Source organism: Rissa tridactyla, chromosome Z, assembly GCF_028500815.1.
Source record: "Rissa tridactyla isolate bRisTri1 chromosome Z, bRisTri1.patW.cur.20221130, whole genome shotgun sequence".
Classification (NCBI taxonomy): Eukaryota; Metazoa; Chordata; class Aves; order Charadriiformes; family Laridae; genus Rissa; species Rissa tridactyla.
Window position 1 is genome coordinate 85042588 of NC_071497.1, and position 25882 is coordinate 85068469.

General features: G+C 46.0%; 1 protein-coding gene across 1 annotated transcript; it reads right to left on the minus strand.

Annotated features, from left to right (window-relative positions):
* Positions 1–667: 667 nt before the first annotated feature.
* LOC128902560 (cilia- and flagella-associated protein 53-like) lies at positions 668–19148 on the minus strand. The gene is made up of 8 exons (XM_054185788.1): positions 19053–19148; positions 17770–17999; positions 15354–15527; positions 8468–8771; positions 4202–4420; positions 3001–3217; positions 2405–2507; positions 668–1129 (listed from the first exon to the last, which is right to left on the minus strand). The coding sequence occupies exons 1-8, from the start codon at positions 19113–19115 to the stop codon at positions 913–915; spliced, it is 1527 nt and encodes a 508-aa protein (XP_054041763.1). The 5' UTR covers positions 19116–19148; the 3' UTR covers positions 668–912.
* Between the last annotated feature and the right edge of the window lie 6734 nt (positions 19149–25882).

Genomic DNA, 25882 nt, shown 5'->3' on the forward strand with positions numbered 1-25882 from the left:
CACTTCTTTCCAAGAGGCCCGGGAGCCGGGGCGCTCCCATCCCAGCCATTTATCAGCTTCTCTGCGCATCCCTTCCCGCTCCCACGCACCAAGAACACGAGTCCCGGGACTTGCCAACGCTGAAAGAGGAAGGTCGGGAGGAGGAGGAAGGTAGAGGAAGTGCTTGGTGAGGGGTGGAAGTTGGAGAGGAAAAGGGCGGAGAAGCAGGGGTTGGAGGAAAGACGGTAAAAGCTGAACAAGAGAAACGTCTGCAGATGAGCAGCAGCAAAGGCTCAAAAATGGAAAAGTGTCCGAGATAAAGCATTTCCGAATGCCTGCACGACTAACGCTGTCCAAGCAGAGGTCCCAGAGTCTAGCTTTGGGACTCTGATATTCCACACATCATTCAAGAGCGATCAGAACATATGCAAAGCAGCGTCAGCCCTTTACCCTCTAGCCCACAGTAAAATAGATTCAGAGTTTTGTATTTTACAAGGAAAACGAAGATGAGTCACCAGGTACTTTTTGGCTAAATAAAAAAAAAAAATGTTTCGCAAATATTTGCAGTTTGAAAGGCATTTTAATAAAAGTGCGCTGAAACTCTTCAACGAAGTTTTCTTTTGCGCAGATTTTAAAGAACGCCTACCTATCATTCGCGTCATAATAATACAGCGGTATACTGCAGAGAACATACAGTAGTCTTGTATTGAAGTGTCAACCGTTTTGATTTGGATCAAAAGTCATTTTGTGAAAGAAAATCCAATAGCGATAAAAAATAACCTTTAAAAATATCACGTTTCTTGTATTTGCCAGTTAACTACTTTGAGCGTCACAGCAGAGAGGAGTCCAGTCAGTTAAAACACCCTTAGAAAACATTTTTTAAGGCAACTAAGCGAGCTAAAAAAAAATCATCGTAAATTATCTTCTTGAGAGTTAAGACATTAGTTTTCTTCTCAAAGGGTGGATTTTCGCTGATTTCTCACAAGGCCTTGACAGAACGTCCTGTAGCCTTTCTTGGTAAGCTCTCTCTGCTGCTAGACCCGATTCGTATTCTCGCTTCTTCTCTTCTTCCTCAGCATCACGGGCCTGTTGTCGATAGGCAATTTGAGCCCTGAGTTGCTCTCGGTATTCTTTTGCTTCTTTTACTTTTCTGGAAATGACATATGAATCGCTTATTTATGAAGTGTGGGTGAAAAAAAAAAAACCCAAACAACTTTATTTAATCTGTTAGCATTCAACCTTAGACTAAAGAACCGTTCAAAACTCCTTTTAGGTGACGGTAAGAGGACAGAGAACGAGAGCGTCAGGGCTCAGCCCTTTCCTAGCTCAGCCCCATTGCTGCGGCAGCCTTCCACCCCATCTCCACTCCCTCCTTCCAAAGATAACAAGTTACTGCCGACGGGGAAGGCTCCTGCCGCCGCGTCGTACTGATATTCTAGGAAATGGCTGTCAGAAGAAATCATTCTTCCATCCTACCTCGAGACTCATCTATTACTTTCACCGCCCTCTGGAGAAGCAGTGGAAGTCTACCCGTGTGTTCGGCCACTTCTGGAGCAGGAGTCACAGAGGCTCACGCGGAGACTTAAAGTCAAGACTTGTGCGCTAACGCAACGCACTTGAACCACAAACACTTACTGACGCCGCCGAACGCCAGCTTTGCTACGTGAAGCATAGCCATAACGAAGCCCAGCGTGTTTCCTTCAGAAGGGTGAGATTTCTGCCACAGCCAGGAGATTGTTACCAACGAAGCCGGCAGAGGACACAACAGATACTGGCTCTGGAAGGAGCTATTCGGTTACCTCCCACAGACAAGTGTGGAGAAAGGGCAGGAGTACGAAAGGGAAACGGATTAAGTGAAATAAGGCCCTTTGCCCTAGGCTTTGCGTGACACCCAGAGGAACATTTCAGCTACTGCGGATAACTTATTCTCCCCCTGAGGAACTGCAAGAGGAGGAGAACCCCGCGCAGCTGGGTTCCGTGCAGCAGTCTGGTGTTTTGGCAGCCGAGTATATGATTGTTTAAGGGATGTGTGGGTGAGCGGGGTTTAGCAATAAGCCTGAACACACTAGTTCTCCCAGGTAAGTAATGAACTAACCTTTCATTAACCCTCCGCCCCCAACCTCTGCCACTCCTAATGACAGCTCAGACTACGAGGGGATGTTTTTAATAAACGTGATGGATGGAAAAGCCCACAACGAGGATATGTAATGGAACGCCATTATTTGTATGATGAGATCAGAATTAGTGATTTAATACCAACTGCAATATAACAGGGCTGCTATCGAGCAGTTTGGAGCAGAGCCTCTCTGAAGAGAAGAGAGCCCGCCCAGTGCTCTTAGTTACCCGAAAATGAGAATTAGCCTACTCACAAGTTTGAAAGATTGATACGAAATGAAATGAACGCATGGCATAAAAGAAAAAATACCTTGCATGCTTTTCCTCTTCTATATGCTTGAGTTCTGTGATTGCTTCAGCTAATAACTTCCTCTCTTGAGCGAGTTCTTCCCGCTCCTTCGCATTTCTCTGCACTGAAAAAAAAAAAAAAAAAACCAAAAACAAACCCCAAAGAACGAAACAACTTTTAGAAGATAACAGCATCGCTAAGCTTGAAGGGATTGTATTAGAGCCAAGTAGTCTAATTAGCAAGCCTGAGCTTTTTTGCTTCTGGAGAGGCACACGAACAAGGGCAAGCCTATTCTCAGCTTATTTATTTCTCATCCACTCAGAGTACTAAAGATTTCCCATTCAGAACTTCATCATAATAACATCATAATTAATAATAATGATTGTTTGCTGATGCAATCCTTACTTTACGGGGCTTTGCTCTGGTGACAGCAATGGGAAACTAGCGTAAGGAATGCCTGCCTGTAGGAGTGAAGTTTGAGCAGCAGGTTCAGAGGTGGTGGCATTGTTGTCCACGCGGGGCCAGATGGGCTTCCCAAAAGCCAGTGTGTTGTACTCCCTCCGCCTTTGCCAAGACTTGCGTTCGTGCGGTTTGGTGCACAGACTGTTACAACTTACCCTTCTCCTCCACCTGCAGTTGTCTCGTATCCAGGACATCTTTCAGTAGCTGCTTTCTAGCCTCCTTTTCTAACCGCATTTGCTCAGCCTTCTTGGCCCAAACCTTCGCGATCTCTTCATCGAGGAGCTTGTCCACCTCTTTTTCTCGCTGTTTCTCCTCCTCCAGCTGTTGAGCCAGGTGTGCCAGGTAAGTCTGTTGCTCCTTCAACAGCTCTTGCTGCAAACACACAGACATTTGCTGATCTGAGTTAAATGAGTTCAAAAAAGCCTTTTAGAACACAAAGGGAAGTGGTAGTTGGCGGCCAAAGTGAGAACTGGGAGCCTAGGGCTCCATTCCAAACCCTGTTACGGGAAAGGGTTGTGCAGAATCTTCTTCCTGGCCAGTCGACAGTGCCTGGGACAGCAGCGTAAAAGCACAACAAATACAGAGTGATCCCTTTCCCCATGGCAGCTCAGCTGCCTAAAACACCGACATTTTACAAACTTTTCACAGCTGACCAGGCTACTTCGCCATCACCTGCGTTAGAAGCCTTGGGATCCAAAAAATACAATAATAAATAAGTATCACCTCCTCTACTTTTGGCTAACAGTGAGTTTATACAGCTTTCCTAACCTACGTGAGCTCCTAAATACCGTGAGCAGAGTAATGAACGCAGCTCCCTGTGCTCTCAGAGTTACATTGAGACCCGTTTTCAGCCTGAAGTTGGACGATCTACTTGTTTTAAATTTAGGAAGCGACAGACACCTCCATCATTTCGTGGCATCTCCAGGATATTTAACGAGAGGTTTTGCATCTATATATCCAGGTATTAAAGATGTAAAACTGTTTCTTAGCATTAATTAGAATAAGTCAAATAAAATAAGTTAAACTTTCCTCTGCAGTTACAATAAATCAGGTCCATGAAACAAAAAAATATTCTTCTAACCTCCGTTACCCCTTTTATCTAGCCTGGTAGGCTCGCTGATTGCAAAGCACGCTTTGAAGTACTCGCTGTGGCTTTAACGGATAATGGGCTTCTTCAGAGAAGTAGAGCGCTGGCAGGAGGAGAGGCAACAGGCCGTGCAACAAAAGAATCAACGCGTTCAGCGAGAGGGACTCGTGTCTGATCTCATTTCGACTGCGCAGTTCACCAAGGGCCACAAAATTAGTCTAGATGAGGCATTGCCCCACAACTTCACAAGGAACACCTCTAGCCCTTACTTTTCTCTTCGTTTTCTCCTCAGCGTCCTCCTGGGGTTCCTGAAGAGATTTTTCCAAGTTCTTCATCTCTAGGGCAAGTTCACCTTGTTTTTCTTCATTCAGACGCTTCTGCTTGTCCTGTGCTGCGCCAAGCAACATATCCCTGCGTTCCTTCTGTTTCTGTAGTTTCTCCCGCTGAAGTTGTTCATTTTCTAGCTGAAGCTGTTGCTGCTGCTCTTCCTACAACATTAAAAACAACCACCTTGTAAAATCATCGCGTAACTTCCAATTAAGTGACGGCTAGAATCAGTTTAACTGGAACACTGAAGAGCAAAGATAAATATTTAAAGCCTTTCTTGTTGACATTAGGGAATGAGTGTCATCCATTAGACCTGTTAAAGCATGAACATTTTAGCGTATCATTCATTAGAACTCAGGATTTTTCTCCGCAATTATCCCATGCACTTCCATAACAAAAGACCGGAATGCCTGATGTTCTCCGAATATTTCAAGCGGGTGGACAGAGTCATCTCTTTAGAGAAATGAATATCATGGCAGTCTTTACACGCAGACGTAACTACTAACCAATACCAGAGCCGTGTGTTCCTCCTGTTTCTGCGTGTATGATCTGTCCTGTGTTCAAGGCACTGAATCTCTAGCGGACATACGGATGCACAAAGTAATTAATTGGATCCTAATATTCTGGTGGGCAGTTCCTGAATTTCCATGGCTTCAAACCATTCCACTTTATATTGTAAAGAACAGAAAAAATGGACAGTAACGTTGAGTTCTTAAGAAAGAAACAATGAAAAATAGCAAGTGTATATTCAAGATCAAACAGCTATATGTACATCCAAGATGATTTACCCCCCAAAAAATCCCAAAGTAGCATCAGTGCTGTAACTCAGCATAATTCCTGAACACCCTGCATTTGAATAAGTTTACAAGCACGACTGCGCTCAGTCGTAAAACAGTATGTGGCCATCATTAACTTATCTACAGAGCTCAGAAACAATGCCTCGGTGGTCTTGAAAGTACACAGTTTTTTGTTAACCTGTTTTTAAATTAAATGTCAGCGACACGGACAGTGGCATTGAGTGCACCCTCAGCAGGTTTGCCGACGACACCAAGCTGTGTGGGGTGGCTGACACGCTGGAGGGAAGGGATGCCATCCAGAGGGACCTGGACAGGCTGGAGAGGTGGGCCCATGCCAACCTCAGGAAGTTCAACAAGACCAAGTGCAGGGTCCTCCATCTCCATCTGGGTCGGGGCAATCCCAAGCACCGATATGGGCTGGGCAGTGACTGGCTTGAGAGCAGCCCTGGAGGAAAGGACTTGGGGGTGCTGGTGGACGAGAGGCTCCACATGAGCCCTCAGTGTGCACTTGCAGCCCAGAAAGCCAATCGTATCCTGGGCTGCACCAGGAGAAGCGTGGCCAGCAGGTCGAGGGAGGTGATTCTCCCCCTCTACTCCACTCTCCTGAGACCCCACCTGGAGTACTGCCTCCAGTTCTGGAGCCCCTGCTACAAGAGAGATATGGCCATGCTGGAGTGTGTCCAGAGAAGGGCCACGAGGATGATCAGAGGGCTGGAGTACCTCTCCTATGGGGACAGACTGAGAGAGCTGGGGTTGTTCAGTCTGGAGAAAAGAAGGCTCCGAGGAGACCTTCTAGTGGCGTACCAGTATCTTAAGGGGGCCTACAAGAAAGCTGGGGAGGGACTTTTCAGGATGTCGGGTAATGGTAGGACTAGAGGGAATGGATTAAAACTAGAGATGGGTCGATTCAGACTGGACGTTAGGAAGAAGTTCTTCCCCATGAGGGCGGTGAGACACTGGAACAGGTTGCCCAGAGAGGTGGTGTGGCTGCCCCATCCCTGGAAGTTTTTCAGGCCAGGCTGGATGGGGCTCTGGGCAACCTGATCCGGTGGGAGGTGTCCCTGCCCAGGGCAGGGGGGTTGGAACTAGATGATCTTTAAGGTCCCTTCCAACCCTGACAATTCTATGATTCATAATGTGAATAAACATTCTAACACATGTCAGCAGGTTTGTCGTAAACAATGTGACTAACCTTCTGCATAGGGAAGTACCAGCTGCACCTCCTAAGGAATGTAACTTGTTATGCTGGACATAAAGCACCCACTGAAACACTTTCAAACCCAAAGCTGACTTTGCTACCTACCTGAATGGTCAAATTCACTTTCGGAACCTGGTAAAACAGCTCTGAAACTCAGTATATTTTAAGGCACAGAATAAGTAATCCAAAAAAAAAAAAAAACCACCACACCTTTGAACAGTAAAGACGGAAAGAAAGTGGAAAAATTTAGCAGTCTACAGGGCAAGTTGGCACATGTCTTAGGCTGAATTCTGACGTCAGTGAAGTTGTGTGAGAGTAGCCAAGGATGGGATCCATGGTGCTTATTCTATGAAACTTTATACGATGGGGTAACACAACACTGCAACTGTACAAAGAAATTGTTACCAACCATCCATCTGCAAGCCAGGACCAAAGCGCTATGGCAGAAACTCATCTAGCACTTCAGAAACTACAGCCAGAATAACATGATTTAAATCACCTTCTCAAGAAATGACAATTCTTTAACAAGAAGAAAAGGCAGAGGGGGAGGAAGGCAGCTAACATAGGTAATGTAGCTAACGCAAAAACTGCTGCCTCTGTTTTGTCATCCAGCCTGAGATATCTTGAAGTACACTTACGGTCTCTCGTGGCAAAGGCTCAAGTTGTGCTTCACTAAATAATCTACTTCCATTGCAACAACCAGAAAAAACCATTATACACAGAGACACTTAGCTGTCCACGGTGTGTCCTTCACCCAGATGAAACCCCTGATCGTTAGAGGCTACCAACTCTGCGCTGAGAATCTTGTAACGAGGCCATCTGTCACATCCCTCTTCTGCTGAAAAAGGATTACATCCCATTTTCAAGGCAGAAACTCTCCTTTGTGGACCCTCTGAAGAAAGCTTTTTCTCAGAGACTAAACCACTTTAGCAGAAATTTATCTCCTTGACAGAGCCCAAGGCAGCTGTCTTCAGGGGAAGCTACAGAGTCTTCTAGTCTAGCGGCATCTTTCTGAGAAGGCCAGTTAAGAAGCAGCGTTCTTTGCCTGGGAGGTTTGGCAGTACCTTAAAAGTTGTTACAAGAAAACAATTTAATTTTGCATGTTTTTACATAAGTGAAACATTACAGTCTAGCTAGAAATAAAGACTCTACCTTTATACAGCCAGGATTTTCAGAGCTTAAGATTCATTCTTGTCATTATTTTTTACAAATTAGTGGAGTATATACCTTGCCAACGTCAGCTTCCGGTGCCTAGAAGAGTACCCTGAGTGATCATTCAATCACTAGGTGTAAATAGCTGCAGAATTAAGACCGAGTCCGAACTAAGTATAACTCACAAAGTCAACGCAGAACGCTGTGAACGAGCAAGCCTCGCTGAAGCCAGCACAACTACAGCAAGCCTACAGTGGGGAGAGATTAGGGGGGAAAAAAAAAAAAGAAAGAGGGTAGTGGCCAAACAGTAGGGCCAAGGTAGCCAAACGCCTCCCGTGACGTGACGCGCAACAGCAGCCAGCACTAATAGGGCAGAGCGCTTAGGAACCGCTTGTTAATTTGTTAAAAATAACGGATGTAGATTCTAAAATTCAGTCAGTTGGGGCATAAGCAGTTGGGATTTTTCATATAAATGCGTCTCTTCGTGTATGTGTCAGGGTCCTGAGTGCACCAAAAAGCTCTGCAAGCTCCCCGCAGGGGTTTGGCTGCCTCCGCTCTGAGCCTGGGATCTCTGAGCCTGGGATCAAAGAGCTGGGAAGAAGCGGTGGGAGAAAGGGCTGAGAGGAGTCGTTTGGGAGCTGCAGTTCGGCTCAGCCTCTCGCCTTCAGTGCCCACGTGAGCTATGTATCACGGTCTGAGATCTGGTGTTACGCGTTACAGCTGGGACACAAGACACTCTAGCTGGGAAAGGACAAATCAGAAAATTGCAAAGATGTCTGGCAAAAGCTTAAAAACATTTCCATTTCCCACAAAGGCTCTGAGAGGCTTTGAATGCCAAAAATCCTTTACAATGCTAAGTTTCAGAAGATGTATTTCTGTCTGTAAACAGGAACGCATTCGCCACAGCTCTGGAAAAGAGGCTTAGCGTAATAGGACAGTCTCGGATACTAATGGAATCAGTGAAGATACAAATAAGGTATGGATTAATCTAAATGTCTCGTAAGCCTATCATTAGGAGGGCCTTATATAGAACCCTGAATTGAGAATGATATGGAAATTACCAGTAATCGCGCCTCTTCTTCCTTCAGCCGCTTCGCCTCCTCTCTGTGAGCACTGAGCACTGCTACCTGGGCACTGAGCACGCTCAGGATTTCCCGGTTCTGTTCCGCTGATTTCTGCATCTCCACCGCCTCTCGCTTTTCCTTAGCCAAACTATCCTCTTTCCAAAGCTCTGCAAACATCTCCTCCTCCTTCTTCTGTTGCTTTTTCAGTTCCTCCTTCAGAGCTACCTGGGCCAGCCGGTCTTCACACAATTCCTTCTGATGCTTCTTCATCCGCTGTATGCGAAGCTCCTCGCATTGTTCTCTGAAAGACAACATAAAAGTTTAAAAAAAAAAAAAAAGCCTGAAAATAATAAGCAAGTTTGGAGGCGTGCGATGGCTGGAGGCTCCCAGCTCATAAGTACTCGGAGGAATACAGCTCGGGATTGGCAAGTTCTACACCTGCTCTGCCACTGACTCCTTGCGAGGCCTACGGAATCAGAGCCTGATCTGATGGAGATTTTGACATTAACGAGTGGAAGAGCAGGTCCTATATTTGCATTTGTAAAAAAAAAACATATATGCATGCGCAATATATAAATATTTTATACATACAGTGTGTATTTATATAATGCATATGTGTATATATGTAGTTGGAATATGCATGGTGTGCAGTTTTTTATATATATAATTTTTTAACATGTAAATCACACGCACACGACGCTTGTTCAAACGTGGAGGTTGCTCTTTATTCCAATGAAGTTTAGACTTGGTTTACTAGGCGCTTGAAAGCTCATTCATATTCAGAAAATAACTCAGAGCAGAAATTTAGGTTACACAGCCGAACAGGAACCACTGGAAATTTATTCTTTTTTTTTTAAATTAAGTTCTGTGGGATAATTCAGAAGAGTTGCAATAAAAGTCTGGAGAAGCTACAAAGTCAAACAAGTAATACGCAGCTTCCCGTTGGCATTTACTCACTGCAGTTGAGCTGTATGTAAGCAGGAATTTATCTTCGGTTGAAGAACACGCGACTGTTTACAGATTCTGCTTTTATTTTTGCAAACAAAGCACTACTGAGATCAACAGACGCTATCGAACACTATTTAATTTGAACAATAAACAAGCATTTTAATTCTGTTCTATAACCGCGATGCAGATTTTCATAAAATCAAAATGCGAAGCTAGCAGACAACGGTGGAGTTCTACGAGCGTCAGGGATCTATAAGCTGTAAGGACGTGAGATAGACACACAAGCGCTGCAAAGTCCAAAGTTATCTCACAATTTCAGGCTGAGTGAAACCATCTCCTACACATTATTGCAATGCTATTTAGAAATTCATTGCAGACAGCATAAGATGTCATTGACCGAATCTTGAACGACTGCATGACGGCAGTAGTTACCTGTACAATGTGAAATACTATTATTTTATACAATGTTTAGCCGACAATCCTGTGTAGCAAAAATATTAAATATTCGTCAAGCAACTGTCTCATAGTACCATCAGTCTCCGCATCGGGTAAGTTATTTAATAACTACAGCAATAAAACAAAATCTAAATGAATTCCGTTAAGATTTTTCTTTTCTTAACTTCAAATAAGTTTGCCAGCACTAAAGGTAGATATTTGGTGGTTTGCTTTTTTGCCTTCCGTGGCTCTGCTAAGGATCTGTCTTTGCAAAGGCTTCGCTTTTCTAAACGATCGCTAAGTCCAATATAGGTGCTGTCTCCATCTAAACCCCCATCTATATTCCCTGACCTGGGTTTCGGGTATAGAATTAATAGGAGGGTTATTCTCTGGGGCCTTGGGTTCACACCTCCACGGAGGCTACAGAAACGATGCAAATTTGGCTTCTCCCTGAGGTGGGTTGTTGTATCTACTGGCAGTGAGGCAAACAGGATGCAACTGGTGGTCTTTAACTTATTTCCGCCCTAAAAGTAGCAAAATTACGCTACAGAGTAACGGCTCCTTTATTGACGCGGCTCCTTCGTCACCTCCTGTGAACAGGCGCGGAATAAGCACGGGTCCTGGTATCATTAACGTGTGGTTGAGGCAACTACCAGCGTGTAATAACGATGTGTTGGCTTACAAGAGCTTCCAAAGCTTTACCAATAAAGCTCCATGCTAAGCCCGCCTAATAAAAATTACTTAGGGCTTATAAACTGCAAAGAGTATTTCCCTGAAAAGCCCTCCGCCGGTTCAGAACCGGCTGAACAAGCTGCCGACAGACAGAAAAAGTGACAGTGCTGAAAGCCAGCCCGACCCTGCTCTCAACGCCACCCGCAAGAGCCATCCGAGCAGCCAAACTTACAGCGGAGTGCTGCAAAATCAGAGCTGTGAGCGCGGAGGGGAAGGATTGCAACACCTCGCTCTTCCTTGGTGCTGCGGGAGCGAGACGCAGCCAAAGAACGCAATCCGTGACCTGTAATTTTCATGCAGAAGCAGAGGTCTCACCGCATTTTCTTCCTGTCGGCATCGACTGTTTGCTGCCTCGCGTTTCAGCTGTAACCTTTGGGGGCTGTGGACATCTCTCTGCATCCTCTGACTGTAAAGCACCTAATGCCACGGAGCCTGTGGTGAAAGGTGCTACACGCTATACGCAAACAATAAAAGGGAGAGCAGCGCCATGAAAACAAAATTCTCCTTTTGCCTGATATCCAGAAGGTATTTCTAACTTCTTAACTGTTCCTGACGGAGAAGAAACAACGCTAATCTGTCAAGTCCCCTTTCATCAACACCAAGTCTCTGTAACAGGTTGCCCAGAGAAGCTGTGGCTGCCCCATCCCTGGAGGGGTTCAAGGCCAGGTTGGACGGGGCTTGGAGCAACCTGGGCTGGTGGGAAGTGTCCCTGCCCAGGGCAGGGGGTGGAACTAGGTGGTCTTTAAGGCCCCTTCCAACCCAAACCGTTCTATGATTCTGTAAGATAAAACCTCCCGTGCTTTTCTGCCCCAATTTTAGGACACGCCACATCCTCTAACCAAATGATGGGTTCTTCCCTGAGACCTGGGCTCGTATCCTCCGAAGAAGAAATGTGTGGAACCATCCTCAGCTCAGCTTCAGAAGAGGAAATACAGGAACGAAGGAGCAGATGGCTGTTTTACCTCTTGTCCGAGACAGGAACCTTCTGACCACTGGTTGTCCCAACCATGAAAGCAGAGAGCAGCAGAGCACTGTGCACACCGTGAGCCACGGCACGCTCCACGAGGTGCCCCTGCCTTCAAGCAAGTCAAGAAACGTACTACCTCATTGTCCGTTTTCTTACTTTTTAACACTAGGATCTATCTTCCACCCTCCTGGGTAGGAATTAGTGGTGATTACAGACTACAGTACTAATTCGTATTCATGGAAAAAACGTATTTCTCAAATGTTCCGAGGGAAACATGCCATTATTAAGATTTGAAATCTTACACCATTAGAAATAACTGTATTACCTTAACACAACGGGTTCAAAGTTCTTTCAGCGGTGAAGGAATAAAGAATTAGTTATTCCTTTTCATGATTATAAACTAATCTGAATTTAATTGAATTCTCGGAGGGGAAGAGAAGTTAAATAAAGTGCAGCACGGTTAGAATTTTAATATAAAATAACCCTGTAATTGCTTGATTTCATCAAAATAATTCCTTCAAAGCAGCTTTTACAGCAACCTATAAACATCTGCTCCCCCAGATGGCTGGTTTCCTTCCTCGCTTTGCCATCCTAAGCTTCTTAACATTAAAATTGTGCCTGTATGTAGCCACTTCCCAGAAACAGAAACTGCATTTATCCCCCGCCCCCGTCCCAAGTTCTTTATTGATTTAATGGCTGCAGTACAGGGTTGCTGCGATAACAACGTTCTCTGTATGGATGCTTCTGATGTTATCACCAGGAGGAGGATGTAATATGTGTTTTATGCAAATGTTAAGACATTGCAATTTTCTTTAAAGATCCCAACGATGAACACGCCCTCGGGCTAAAACTGGCTGAGTATCTTTACATACAAGTTGTATGAAAACTAATTCCAGGGATGCTCCGAGGACTGTGCCCTCCATCACCTTGTGACAAAGGACTCTTCCTGGCTAATATCAGGACCGAGAAGCTGTTGAATCTATATCCTCAGGCTACAGCTCCAAACCCAGCCACGCGGCTGATAAGAGAGCTGCCTTTTAGTACTCTGGAATAACGTTCTGGGAGTGCTATATGCTATAGGTGCTCCTATAACTCAGGTTTGAGAATTTATATCTGCAAAAAGAGTGGAGCGCCTCGCTTAAAAGTTAAGAGAAATATTAAAAAGTCTGTCTTACCTTTCCGAAAGACACTCAAAATACTGGTAAGTTCACAGGCAAAGAGAAACAGAAAATACAATACATTGGGGTGCAGGAAGTAAATATGTTTTGTACCATTAATCAATAATATTAAAAATAAAAATAGTGTTTACTTCCTATTTACCTCACCCTCTTATTTCTATTTTTGCACATGTTTTATAATGTAAACAATATAATAACACAGTTGTACAAGTATATAAATTATAAATACGTAACCATATTGGGGGCGAGTGCTAAAAATTTTTTATAGCAATAGGGGTGCGCAATCAAAAAGGTTTGGAGAGCAGTGCCCTTGAGGACAGGTTGTGACACAATTACACGTTTCTGGTTGCGGATCTGCAATAAGCGTTGGCCTCCTGAGCAGCAAAACCTGCTCCCAGATCTCCGCACGGACCAGGAGGAAGAGTGACAGCTAACAATGGGGGAAAACGAGATCTGGGGCTACTTAAAAAAGACAGATTCAGATATTAGAAGTCACTAATCTCATCAGAATCGATCAGCACAGCAGAGACTTCCTTTCTCATTGGAAAAGGACAAAGAAAAGACTTGAAAACATTTCTAAGCATATACATGAAGAAAGATGTCTTTCCAAGGAGAGATCAACAGACAAGGTGAACTGTTGTCAGCTGGTGTTATTAAAGTTTTGGGGTTTTTTTTTTTTTAGGGACCTTAATTTAAAAGTAGAAAGAGACAGAGCTAGAGGAAGGGAGGGAGGAACCGACTATGAAAATGTATTGCCATGACATCAGGACGTCAGTCAAAAGGACACTGCGCGCTGTAGGATGAAGATTCATTTGCAGAAATACTCAAAGATTGCCACTTAACAGCTGTGAAGAAAGATGATTTCACTGCCTCTAAATCCTCTGAAAAACTGCAGCCAGCACAATACCACCTAGTAAAGCTCCGACAGCACTTTTTAATGGGACACTATGGGGCATGAGCATTGCCTAGATCCAAGAGCAGCCTGGGAAAGGCGGAAGGATGATGGGAATGATCGCGTAATACTGAGTGAACCCGATATCAATAGGGTTGTACTGGGAAGAAAGAGGACCTGCGACAGGCAAGTGCTGCATAAAAGTCCACGTACGTATCACCAGATGATGAGATTTCACTGGTGGGATTCATTTCGCAATTAAAATGTGTAAAATGAGGCGGCTAAAGAGGAATCTACACAAGAGCTAAATTCCCATTCTGATCAATGGGAACCTAATCAATGCAATTAGCAGAGGCTAGCGTGCAGTTCAGTTGGCAGACCAGTATATGCCTACTTTAGGATGACATTAGGTTCCTTTAACTGCCCTGATCTCAATGAAGAGCTACGGAGCAGAACAGGATTTCAGATTCCCAGTGAATATAAAGATACCAACACTCCGACGCCTACCTTTGTGTGTCTAAATCGCAAGCCGAATCCCTTCTCCTTGGCATGTTAAACAAGCTACACGTACAAAATAAGAGGCACTCCAGCAGCGTCTCCTCTACATAACTTTAAAAGTGAGTTTCAACCACTTTGTGTGCGGGTAGGGAACAAACTAGAAATTGTAAATAGCGAGGGCCGTATTTTAAAGCCAGCATGTGAACTTAGAAGTGCATACACTGCCTTAACACCTGTCTCCCCACAATTAAGAAACCAACATTTATCTGTGAAATTAGTTAATTAGAGTTTATGCACGAGTGAAAGCAAGTGTTGATTTTTATCCCTAGCCTCTGCACACCGAGAAGCAGGTGTGCTGGATTTCCATAGCACTGTGAGAGACTGGGAAGAGACACTTCAAATGATTACAATTAAATTACATTAATATTATTTTCATCCCTTCCTTTGAAAAACCAGATTTCCAAGAATTGAACAAGTCAGATTTTATGCCAAGGCCTCCGGGCCTGATAAACACCTGCAAATCTTAATGACTTCAAAAGACACTGCTAAGCTCAGCATCCAGGAAGATTTGGCGCAGAACTTGAGGTTGCATTAAAACCTTTGCTTCGGCTGGTACTCTTGAAAAATACGCAATAAATAAAACACTGTCTTTTTAGACAATCGTAGCTTTTCAAGGATCTTTGATGTATTAGCTTAATAAGCACGATTTAGGCCAAACTGACCTTCCATGAACCCTTTTCACTCCAATAACACAAAGCCGAAAGAGAACTATATGCCAGAACAATTAGAAAACCAGCTGATTGGGCAGGTGAAAGCGCAGGGATGCTCACACAGGACAAGGATTTCGGCATTGCAGTTGGAAGACTGTTTTCATGGTGTCTCAACCCTTAAATCAAATAATGGAGACAGGACAGTTCTCTGCACCTGTTACCTCCATTTCTATTAATTAAGTTTTTTCTCACACAGTTTGCAGCATCACCAGTTTGGATCCCTGCTCTTTAGAGGCTGCACCCCTTCACTGAAAGTCAGAAAAAGACTCGACTCCGCTCCGCTACATGCGACGCAGCTGAGGCCTTCCAGCTGCTGGCAAACCTCTACCCAAATCACGTTAAGTTTTTTTTTGTTGTATCATTTCAATCGCCTTCGTCTTTCCTCCCTCAGTTTATTATTGTCACCTTCTTGTTAAATTGCCTCTTTGTATTTCCTTAGCCCAAATTCTATTTTATAACATACCGGAATTGCTGCTCTCGTTTTTCAACCACCAGTTGTTGTCTTTCTTTTTCTCTCTTCTCTCTCAGTAATTTTGCTCGCTCCCTCATCTTTGCTTGTTTTTCCAGCACCGTTTCTTCAAGTGCCTCCATCTCAGCGACGTACTTACTTTCCTCTGCCTCCAGAAGCTCACGAAGCCTGTAATGAAAACACTTTTAAATAAAAGCTAAAACAATCCTTCTGTTGAATGATTAACTTTCAGTTTATTTGTTACGAATGCAAAATGGGTACTGGGCTCCTTTCAACACTTCTGGCAAACGCCAAAGAAGGGGATATCCAAGGGAACATCCAATTTTTAACTTGGGGATCATTCCTGTTGTGCCCATGGAGGGAATCTTACAGCGCAACAGGACAGATTCTGTCCTGGCAGGATTTAAGCTCCTTATCTTACAAACCCATTTCCAATTCTGCTTTACAACTTCAGTCCCCCGTTAAACAAATTCTTCTCGTTTCCAGGCTACGTTTCTCAGCAGTTGATATCAATTTGGTCTTGTACTGTTGTTATCCTCCAGCGTAATCCCTCCCTGGTATTTACTACCCTTCTCTACGCAGCTATAATTGTATCTCCTCTCAAACTACCTTTTGTTATTTTAGCATCTGTAAACCACCTCATCCTGAAAGATCTTTGATGAGAAAATTATGACAAATTGGCAATTTTTAAACCCACCGCCATTTACCTCTCTATCAATCCTAGCAGCAAGGAAGCTGAGGCTAAGGAATCCAGAAACTCATTAATTCCAGCCCAAATGCCACAGCAGCCTCTGGGAAATCACTCTCACCTTTATGCAACGGGATGCCCCTGCATGAGCAACAGCACTGCGGAACTACGCTGGAATTGCTGGGGCGAGTTACAGCAGCAAAGCCAAAGGGCGACTAATTCTGGAAACCGAATTGCACTCTCTTCACCCAGTCTCCTTCCATGGGGCTCTTAAGCTGCTAAATAAGAACAAACCCCGTAAAGTTCAACCAAATCCCTGCTCCTGGGAGGAGTAAACCCATGCACGGGTACATGCTGGGGGCTGACTGGCTACCAAGTGGCGCTGCAGAAAGGGATCTGAGGGTCCCGGCAGCCAACAAACTGAAATAATCCAGCAATGCACCCATGCGGCAAAGCAGGGCAACAGCAGCTTGGGCTGCGTGAGGAACTGCCGGGAGGTGAGCCTTCCTCTCACCACTGGTGACACCTCAGCCGGAGCGCTGGGTCCAGTTCTGGGCTCCCCAGTCCAAGGAAGATACAACCTTAGTGGAACGAGCCCAGTGAAAGGCCACTGAGATGATTAAGGGACTGGAGAATCTCTCCTAAAAATCTCCTGAGAGAGCTGGGACTGTTCAGCCTGGAGAAGAGAAGGTTCAGGGGGACCTTATCAATGTATGAAAGGAGGGAATGCAGAAGAGGGAGACAAGCTTCTTTTCACTAATGCCCAGTGACAGGACAAGAGACAATGGGCACAGATTAAAACACGTGAAATTACACCTGAACACAAGGAAGCACTGTGAGGGTGGTCAAGTATTGGAACAGGTTGCCCACAGGTGGTTGAGTCTCCACGCGTGGAGACAAACAAAACCCAAAGGGACAGTCCTGGGCAACTGCTCTAGGTGAGTGTTTGAGCAGGGGGTTGGACTAGATGATCGCAGGAGGTTCCTTGTAACCTCAGTGATTCTGTGCAACTGGTGTACAATTCCTGTGAAGACACATCATACGAAGATAACCAAACTGATGACCTTCACAGTTCCCAAGTCACTTAACATGAAAGAGTAACTGAAATTAAACCGCATGATTTTTTTTTTCCTAAGATCAGCACAGCGCAATTCTGTTCTTTACAAGACAGTAATGTGCCTCACCTTTATTATTTGTGAAAGACTTCTGACAAGTTTTCATTTCTTTCAGCTGCCTGTGCTGAAAAGTATTACTTACAGGACCTAAACATTAAGTTAACGAGGTTGCAACAAAACCCTCAGCTACACCCAACAATTAGAGCTTCTGACACTTTTATCAAAGTACCCCTCACTCTCTTTAAAAAAATCAAGCAAAGTGCTATAATACTACTTTTATCTTGCATTTGGCAGCTGGGGCTCTAAATGCCACCTAAAACGTACTAGTTACTGTGTTTGAATATGTATCTCTAGTGATTGGCTCAGTGATTAGTACTAATAACGAGAGCCCAATAGCTACTGTTTGCTCTACATTGCTGCCTGATTGACAAATAAGCATGCCCGTGCTTTCTGCTATGATGAATAACAAATTCCATGCCCCAACGCACAGCGTAAAATACAACGCTCGGCGTTCTACTGAGTGTTTTTCCCTGTAATCATTCCTCCAAGCACACACTTAAGTTGAAAATTGTAGGGCAAATATTAGCATTAGCTACTTGTTTGCTACCTCTCTCTTCTCTCATCAGTCCCTGCCAGATATTCCCGCATTGTCGCATCCACCTTTCTCTGCACGGCGCTGTGCAGCCATTTTTGTTCATTGCGTTGCTGCCACTCAGAGACGCTGCGATACTGGTTGTAGAGCTTTAAGAAATCAGCATGTTCAAGGAGCTCCTTTTCTTTCTCTCTGCGGACCAAGACAAAATTTTCACTTGTTTGTTCTTTAGGCAGCTTGGCTTTCTGTAAGAGAAGGCACATGTCAGCGGTAAATACACAATCAGCCATTCTGGGCTTTGTTTTTCAGTTGAATTCATGACAAAATAAGCACTTCCGGCACTTGTCAGGCCACAACTGGAATACTGTGTTCAGTTTTGGTCCCCGCTATGAAAAAGCAGATGTGGACAGGCTAGAGAGGGTCCAGAGAAGGGCCACAAAGACGATCCAAGGACCGGGAAACCTGCTGTATGAAGAAACGCTGAGAGAACTGGGTTTGTTCAGCCTTGAGAACAGAAGACTTATGGGAGACCTTATCACCATGTTCCAATATTTCAAGGGTGGCTACAAAGAAGCTGGAGATTCCCTTTTTACATGGGAAAGACAAGGGGGTACAAGTTATTCCAGGGGAGACTCCAATTGGATATGAGTGGAAAATTTTTCACAATGAGCGATAGGAGTAATCTCCCCAGGGAAGCGGTGGATTGCCCATCCTTGGGGACTTTTAAGATTCAGCTGGACGGGGTGCTGGAATGCCTCTTCTAAAGCATGCTTGTGCCAAGAAAGGTTGGACCAGATGATCCTTGAGGTCCCCTCCGACCTGGCATTCTGTGATAACACCAAACAATGAGAGTTCAAGGTAATTAGTGGTAAATCCCAACAAGCCTTCCCTTGAAAGAGCACACCACCAGTTCAAGAGCATGAAATAGCTTCAGGTGCTAGCACTTGTCTGTTGCCCAGACTACAGCTTAAATCTATACATCCAAGAGGGTGTTTATGGTCTGCTTTACATGTACCAAACACACATTTTCACCACGGGTAACCTCCAGCCACCTCCCTCTCCATCACAGCTCCCCGGGGCTCTGAGCGCCTCCTCACACACGGCCACCCTCACCCTTTGGGACCCACAAAGGGGCGACCTCGCCCCACACGGGTACAGTCTCCACCAGGGACCCGCAACCGGGTGGGAGCGACTCCCACCAAGGCCTTTAGCACCCGCACCGCAGCCAAGCCCGACCCCGCTCCCGCCTCCTCTCAGAGGGGGATCGCGATGGGGTGCCGGCACCAAGGGCCCCTCACCAGCGCCCAGGAGTGCGGGAGAGGCCCGCTCGCCTCCCGCCGCCACCACCGCCGAGCCTCCATCGCCGCGGCCGCGCCGCCCGTTGTTATAGCAACCCCGCGGCGGCGGAAGTGACCTCATGACGCCGGGGACGTGCGCAGGGGGGCGGCTGAGGGAGGAGGTGGGGCCGTTATGGCGGCGGGAGGGTGGTTTCGCTGGAGCTGTGAGTCCCCCGAGGGTGACAGGGCATAGAGCGCCCCGCAGAGCCCCTGGTTCGCTGTGAAGAGCCGGTGACACCTAGCGCGAGCAGAGGCACCCGATGGGTGCGGGAGTGATACAGTTGCGAGTCAATAAGGTCATTAAAGGAAGGTTTAATGGCGGGAGCGGGTTCCCCGTGGCCACCGGTTGGCGGTCGCTCTGTGAACCCTGGGGTAGAGGCCTCCCATGGTAGGTGTCCTGCCCATGGACAGAGTCCAGAGCTGCCCCGGGGTGGAGGAAAATGGGAAATCGTAGGATGGTTTGGGTTGGAAGGGACCCTAAAAATCATCCAGTCCCACCCCCCTGCCCTGGGCAGGGACACCTCCCACCAGCCCAGGTTGCTCCAAGCCCCGTCCAACCTGGCCTTGAACCCCTCCAGGGATGGGGCAGCCACAGCTTCTCTGGGCAACCTGTTCCAGCACCTCACCACCCTCACAGTAAAGAATTTCTTCCTGATAATCAATCTAAATCTCCCCTCTTTCACTTTGAAACCATTACCCCTTGTCCTATCATTACACTCCCTGATAAAGAGTCCCTCCCCATCCTTCCTGTAGGCCCCCTTTAGATACTGGAAGGCCGCTATAAGGCTCCTCGGAGCCTTCTCCAGGCTGAACAACCCCAGCTCTCTCAGCCTGTCCTCATAGCATAGGTGCTCCAGCCCTCTGAGCATCCTCGTGGCCCCCTGCTGGACCCGTTCCGACAGCCAAAACGTTTGTTTGTGGGTCAGCGATTGCCTCAAGTTCATTGCCCCCAAAGGCGGCGCAGGACAAAGCTGTCGCTGAAGCTCTGAAGCCCAGGAACACAGATACTGACAAGAACGTTGCTTTCTTGCAGATAATCTTGGAGACTTGGCTGATAAGTTGCAAAAATGCTGCAGAGGAAGAAATGTCGATGTTGAAAGCCAAGTGTGAAGCTCGTTCTCATTCCATCGCAGTTGGCAGTGTGATTACTTCAGGTATCGGTGATGGGATCCTTGCACCATCAAACAAAGCTGTGTCGCACGCAGCATTTGCACACTGGAGTATGCGTCATGCCACCCTGGTCATGCTTGAACTGGAATCCCTGGTGTTTATTTCCGTAGAGACTTAATGCTCTCATCCTATTGTGGCTTACTCTTGGAGGCGTTTGGAAGAGGGAAACAACTTCACAGCAAGGAACTGCAGCATTTCCCCCTGAAAATTCTCATATTTAAGTGTTGTAAGGGCTGAGTTTCTTGGTATATTACAGTTTTGCATAATATTTTATCATAGAATCATAGAAACGTTTAGGTTGGAAAAGACCTTTGGAGGGTTTAATGGTAAATGTTGCCTTAATCTTAACATTTACACAAAACCAGATCAATTTTATGTATAATAAAGAAATATAGACAGTCTACAAATGTGTAGCGCTTCCATTTGTTTGAAATCTGAAAAAAAAATAATAAGGTTGTGGATCCTCCAGTCCCCTTAATAATGTTTTTTTGTGAAGTCCCTCCACCAGCTTTAAAAAGATTTACTCCTGAAAAAGCTAATTTTAGTCCAAAGGCATTACGGATGTGTCATGACTTTGAGCTGATTTTACATTAATGTTAGCTGAAAGAACAGATTCTCCCTAACTTGTGCCAAAGAGGATCCTGGTCGCTGCGTTGTTCTCCAGGGCTTCCTCCCTTGGGGAATATATGTAAGATATATGTGGTATATGGTCTGTCCTGGCTTGGATTCTCCTTCCTGAAACCTCTCTCTAAGGAACAGCCAAGGAACTTTCCAGAAAAAAGCCCCACTTGACACTCAGGTGTCGACAACTGCCCAAAAATCAGAGCTTTAGATGTGGGCCAAGGTTTCAAACTGTTTTAAGCGTAATGGGGTCAGCCACAGAACGGGATGGAGTCACCTCTCCTTTCTCTCCCCGTTCAGACAGACCAGCACAAAGCTACAGCTCATGTAGCTAAACCCAAGTAACGGGACGATGTGGCTCCTCGGGCGCGATCTGCCTGGGCTCGGCTGCAAGAAGGCCAGTGTCGGCATCAGCTGGGGGAAGACCAGCACCATGTGATGAGCTGGAGCAACTCAGCAAACTGGAGCTGTTTTTTCAAGAGCAAAAGCTGCAGTGGGAAAACCCAGCGAGGACAGTTGGGCCTTTCTGCTCTTGCGAGGAAGTGTAAGAAATTGATTGATACCAGCTGATGAACAAATCCCCCTTTTCTTTGTACAGAAGAAACCTTTAACTTCTTCCTCTAGAAGAAAATTTAACCCAAGGGAACCAAAGTCATCCCCACCCCTCATAAAAGACAAAACCTGTCTTTTACAGTGGCTGCCTGTTCCTTTTGTGTGTGATTGTGGTGGCTGCATCAGCGAGCACTTGGGCACATCAGCTCCCTTTCTTCTATGGGATCAAAAGTCCTTCTGCTCCCAGAGCTGCCCTGGGCTTCCCAGGCTGGGGCTCTGAGAAGTTGCCGCTTCCTCTCTGGTTCTGAATTCCCCTGGGGTTTCCTCACCGGTCACACTCCAGACCATCTCAGGTTTCTCCGGTCATGCTCCCTTCTAATCTTTCCTGCCAGCGCCTTCAGGCAATCTTCCAAATACTCGATTAGGGAAATCATGACTCCTGGTTTTTATGTCTTTTTGGTACTTTTATTCTTTTTTTTTTTTTTGAGGGATTTGCTGTTTGCTCAGATCCACATGACTGGCTGAGTCAAGAATAGGGATAGGGGAGTCACACAAACACCCCTCCATTGACATGCTTCGCATGAGTAGCGGAGCTCAGAACTTATACTAATGTACCTTAAAAATACAAGTTAAAAATAAAGCTTTTCTTTCAGCCGTGTGTTCCTGCCAGCACCGTGTGTCTTGGTGCAGAGCCCCAGCTGCGGCAGGAATGTGCTGTTTCCCCTGAAAACGCAGCCTCACATCTTGGCTCTCATCTCTCGCCTTGGTGATTAATTTGAATTTGTGCTGGCAGTAAGTTCTGCGGCCCGAGTCCTGCAGATATTTCATCGTGCAGCTGTAAGCAGCGTCGACCACCAGCATTCTTTGGGGTTATCTATAATAAAGCATGTTTTCTTCTTGCAGCCGTGCGTCTCCCCGTGGAATTACGTGGCAGCAGGATACAAGCTTCTAGTGTTGGCGCATCATTTGGAGATGAGTAATTCTTGATGTTTGATCGACCCTGAGCTCCGTGTGAGGGCTGAGAAGTTTTGAGTTGGAGCCCGGGAGTAGCCGGTCAGCTTTCAAATATTAGGAGCTGAAAAGAGACGTGTCAGCTTCCTGAGTGAAGAAAGGGGGCAGCCGATGGGATGTTTGGCCTCGGCTGGCGGTATCAGCTGCGTGCACGCGTCGTGCTTGGTCGCTGTGGTTTAAATGTACAAGAGCAAAGATCAGAGCCCTTCCCCGGCCACGTCTGAGCCAGGCGCCATCAGATAAATGCTCTTTTTCACCCCTGACGCCCACAGCGGAAGGGAGTGGGAGACAAGATCAGCTGCTCTCCTCTCTCCGCGCCCATGGGCAAGTAGAGAAGGTGGTGGTCTCCTTTCTTTCTCTCAGCCTTGAAAGAGCAAAGAGTAACCACAAAAAGGGAACACAGCGTGAAGGAGGGGTGAATAATCCCAGCATGAGATTGTCATGAACACAGACAGTGCATCTTAGGGCTACCCTGGCAGCAGATTTACCCAGATTGGTGGATCCGGCCATTAAAACTGCATTTATTTCTGAAAAGCCGCCTTTGGTCCTTCCCTATCTCCCTGCCCCAAGAGCTGATCCACCAGTGCTCTGCTCAACAGACTTCTCTTTCTCCTCCCTGCGTGCTCCGGGTTTCACTGGGAAGACTCTGTCCTCCTGCCCGTGCTTGTCGGTACCCAGTGCTGCCAGTATTCTAGGGCTACTGGTCTAAGTCCTGTGCTGGACACAGCCCCAAAGCCTCATCTGGTTTTAGGTGCCAACATTTCACTGCTGCCACTGGGATCCAGAGACCAAAACATCTTTGGATTGCTTTAGCCGTATCTTGTAACGACACCGAAATATCACAGAAGAGCTAACCAGGCATCTCTCAGGATTTCATCACCTGCGTCCTACCTGGCTGTCCTCGGTCACCAGCTCAGCAAGTGGGATAAGACCAGTAGCGTGGTCAAAATTCCCCTCCCAGCAAATCAGTGTCGATGGAGCAGAGCGGAACGCGAGGCTTGAAATCGCTGCAGTCACAGCTTCGGGGTCAGTGCAGCGTTTTTTATAGAACCCGCTCAGCAGATTCCGGGCAGGAACAATTTCCCTACTGTAAAAATGAGAAAATGTGAATATTTGTTCCTGCGAAACACATTTTTTCACCATTGGGACAAGAACTGAGTGTGCAACTTGGCTAATGTTTAAAAAGGAACTGAAAGTATTTGAGTTTCGAGTTTTTCAAATTCACTTTTTGCTAATTTTATCATCTCCGTAAAAGATTTATTTCGGTCTTTTTAGCTATAAAGTTATTTCTGCTGATTGTGAAATTTCCTTCCCGTTATCTTTACGTATTTTCAAGAGACCCAAACCGTTCTGAGAAATAAGATCGCGTACTATCCTTCTGCGTCATCCTCACGTGCCAACCACAGGAGACTGATTTGCTGTCCCCATCGCCCCACTGGTCACCAAAACGTCCGGCGCAATCGGCAGCTGGCACAGCGGAGAGCGGGGATAAAGGGCGAGAGTCAACGGGAGAATGCGGAAAGGGCAGGTTACGCTGAGGTTTTATAAACGGGTGGTTCTCAAATGAACTTTGTCTGATGCGCTTTATCCTAGAGGACTTTAAAAAGTGTTTCCAGCCTTTGCGGTGGGGGTTTCAGGAGGGAGGCAGGGTGCTGGCAGGCTGAGAAAGGGGGGATATAGGCTCTATTTTTTTGTTGTTTTTTTGAAAAAAAAGGAAAGGGCTTGGAAATTACAAGCCAATTAACTTCAGCTCCTGAAAAACAACATCAAAGAAACCATGGAATAAGTAATTGGGAAATCATCCGTAAGCAACTAAGAAGAAAATATGGGGAGATGAATACCAGCCGACGGAGATTTGTCAAGGACAAATGGTTTCCCTTTAAATCTCATTTCCTTCTGTGATGGGTAACAGGCCCTGTGGGGAAAGAAGCAATAAATATCAGCTGATAAGGCTTTTAACACCTCCCCGCACCCCACGCGGCCCGTGGGGAGCCATCCCCGGCCAGCGGACGGTCACCCCCGGCTTGCTGTCACCTGGGCTTCTGCACCCACCTCTCGTGGGTTTTAATGTCAGTGATCACCTGGAGAAGTGAGAATTTAAATCTGGAGAGCACGCGGAGGTGGCGAGGGGAGGACTGGGGGAGGGACGGAGTTTCCAAACTCCGTTGAGGATTTGGGGGAAAGGGCTGAAAAATCGGATGTGGCGCAGAAAGGACAAGGGCAGGGTCGTCCACCCCGGCAGGAATAATTGGGAGAAGTGGGTGGGGAACAGCTGACTCGGGAGCGGTTCCTTCAGCAGAAATAGATCTGGAGCGCTCGATGATCACAAGCTGGAAGTGAGTCAGGAATGCCACGGCCCTGCAGGAGAAGCCAGAGGGCTCCTGCGTCCTCGTGGGCACAGCCAAACCCTCGGGGAACAGGCTCCCCGTTTTTAGGCACTTGCAGAAAAATGAGGCTTAGTGGGAGAGAATCAGGTCTGGAAAATACCTGAGCTGACAAACTGTTCAGTCTAGTGGGAAGCAAACTAAAAAGAGATATTTTCAGACACGTTTCTGATGTTGAAAAGGGAATTTTTGTCTTTACGGAGTTGATGCTCGGTGCGTAAGGCAAAAACGTAAGGATTCCTTCTCCTACCGAACGTTACGGCTTCCAGTGCAAACCTTTGAGCTTACACGGTGCAAAACACGCAATAAATCAATCGGTGTTTTCCCAACATGTTTCCTAAACCACATTCAGATTTAAACCAAACGATCCTACCCAATTCATCCAGGGCAAAAGGTCCCGCGGCAGAGAGCAGCTCTGGAAACGGGGTCTCCTTTTAGGTTATCTTTCTGTTATCATATTAGATACTTTTAATTTCCTTTTTTCCCCCCATTCATTTCCAAAGTTGCGGAATTTCCAGCTTACTCCTTTTTTAAAAACCCACGTTCAACGGGAATCTCTTGCTTTTAAGGCTAATTTGATGGAGAACGGTGCAGAATATCCTAAGCGGGGCTGTGCGAGACGGCCGGGATACATCTCCACGGGCACCTCCTTCTTCTGGCAAGCCTCGCCCACCTTTAATAAAATATAAGCTGTCGTTGATTTTAAGAGCGTTTTTAAATTAATAACATTTGAAAGAGACGGCACACAGCTGGTCACATTTTGATTAAGACCGCCATTTCGTTCTCATTGCGAAACGACCTTTATTATATTTTTAAATGAAATCGAGAACTAACGAGCGACAATAAATGGAAGCAATATTGTGATATTAAAGAAAGGTGGGCTTTGGTTGGCAAGGTGGTTTCTTTGGTGCGGCTTTTTTTTTTTTTGTTTTTTTTTTTAATTCCTTTACATTTCATTTCAAATGCAACTTCAGAATTTGCCTTTTCATTATAATTTGAAGTATTTCCCCCAGACTGCCAGTCATTCCCGCAAAATTATGAAGATAAACGGTT

What these genes read in the sequence shown, in the direction of transcription:
- LOC128902560 (XM_054185788.1), bottom strand. Translation starts at nt 19,115, where the DNA reads ATGGAGGCTCGGCGGTGGTGGCGGCGGGAGGCGAGCGGGCCTCTCCCG. An exon ending in ACTGATGAGAGAAGAGAGAG is followed by an intron (nt 15,528 to 17,769) that starts GTAGCAAACAAG and finishes TTTTCATTACAG; the next exon opens with GCTTCGTGAGCTTCTGGAGG. An exon ending in ACTGCAGGTGGAGGAGAAGG is followed by an intron (nt 2,508 to 3,000) that starts GTAAGTTGTAAC and finishes TTTTTTTTTCAG; the next exon opens with TGCAGAGAAATGCGAAGGAG.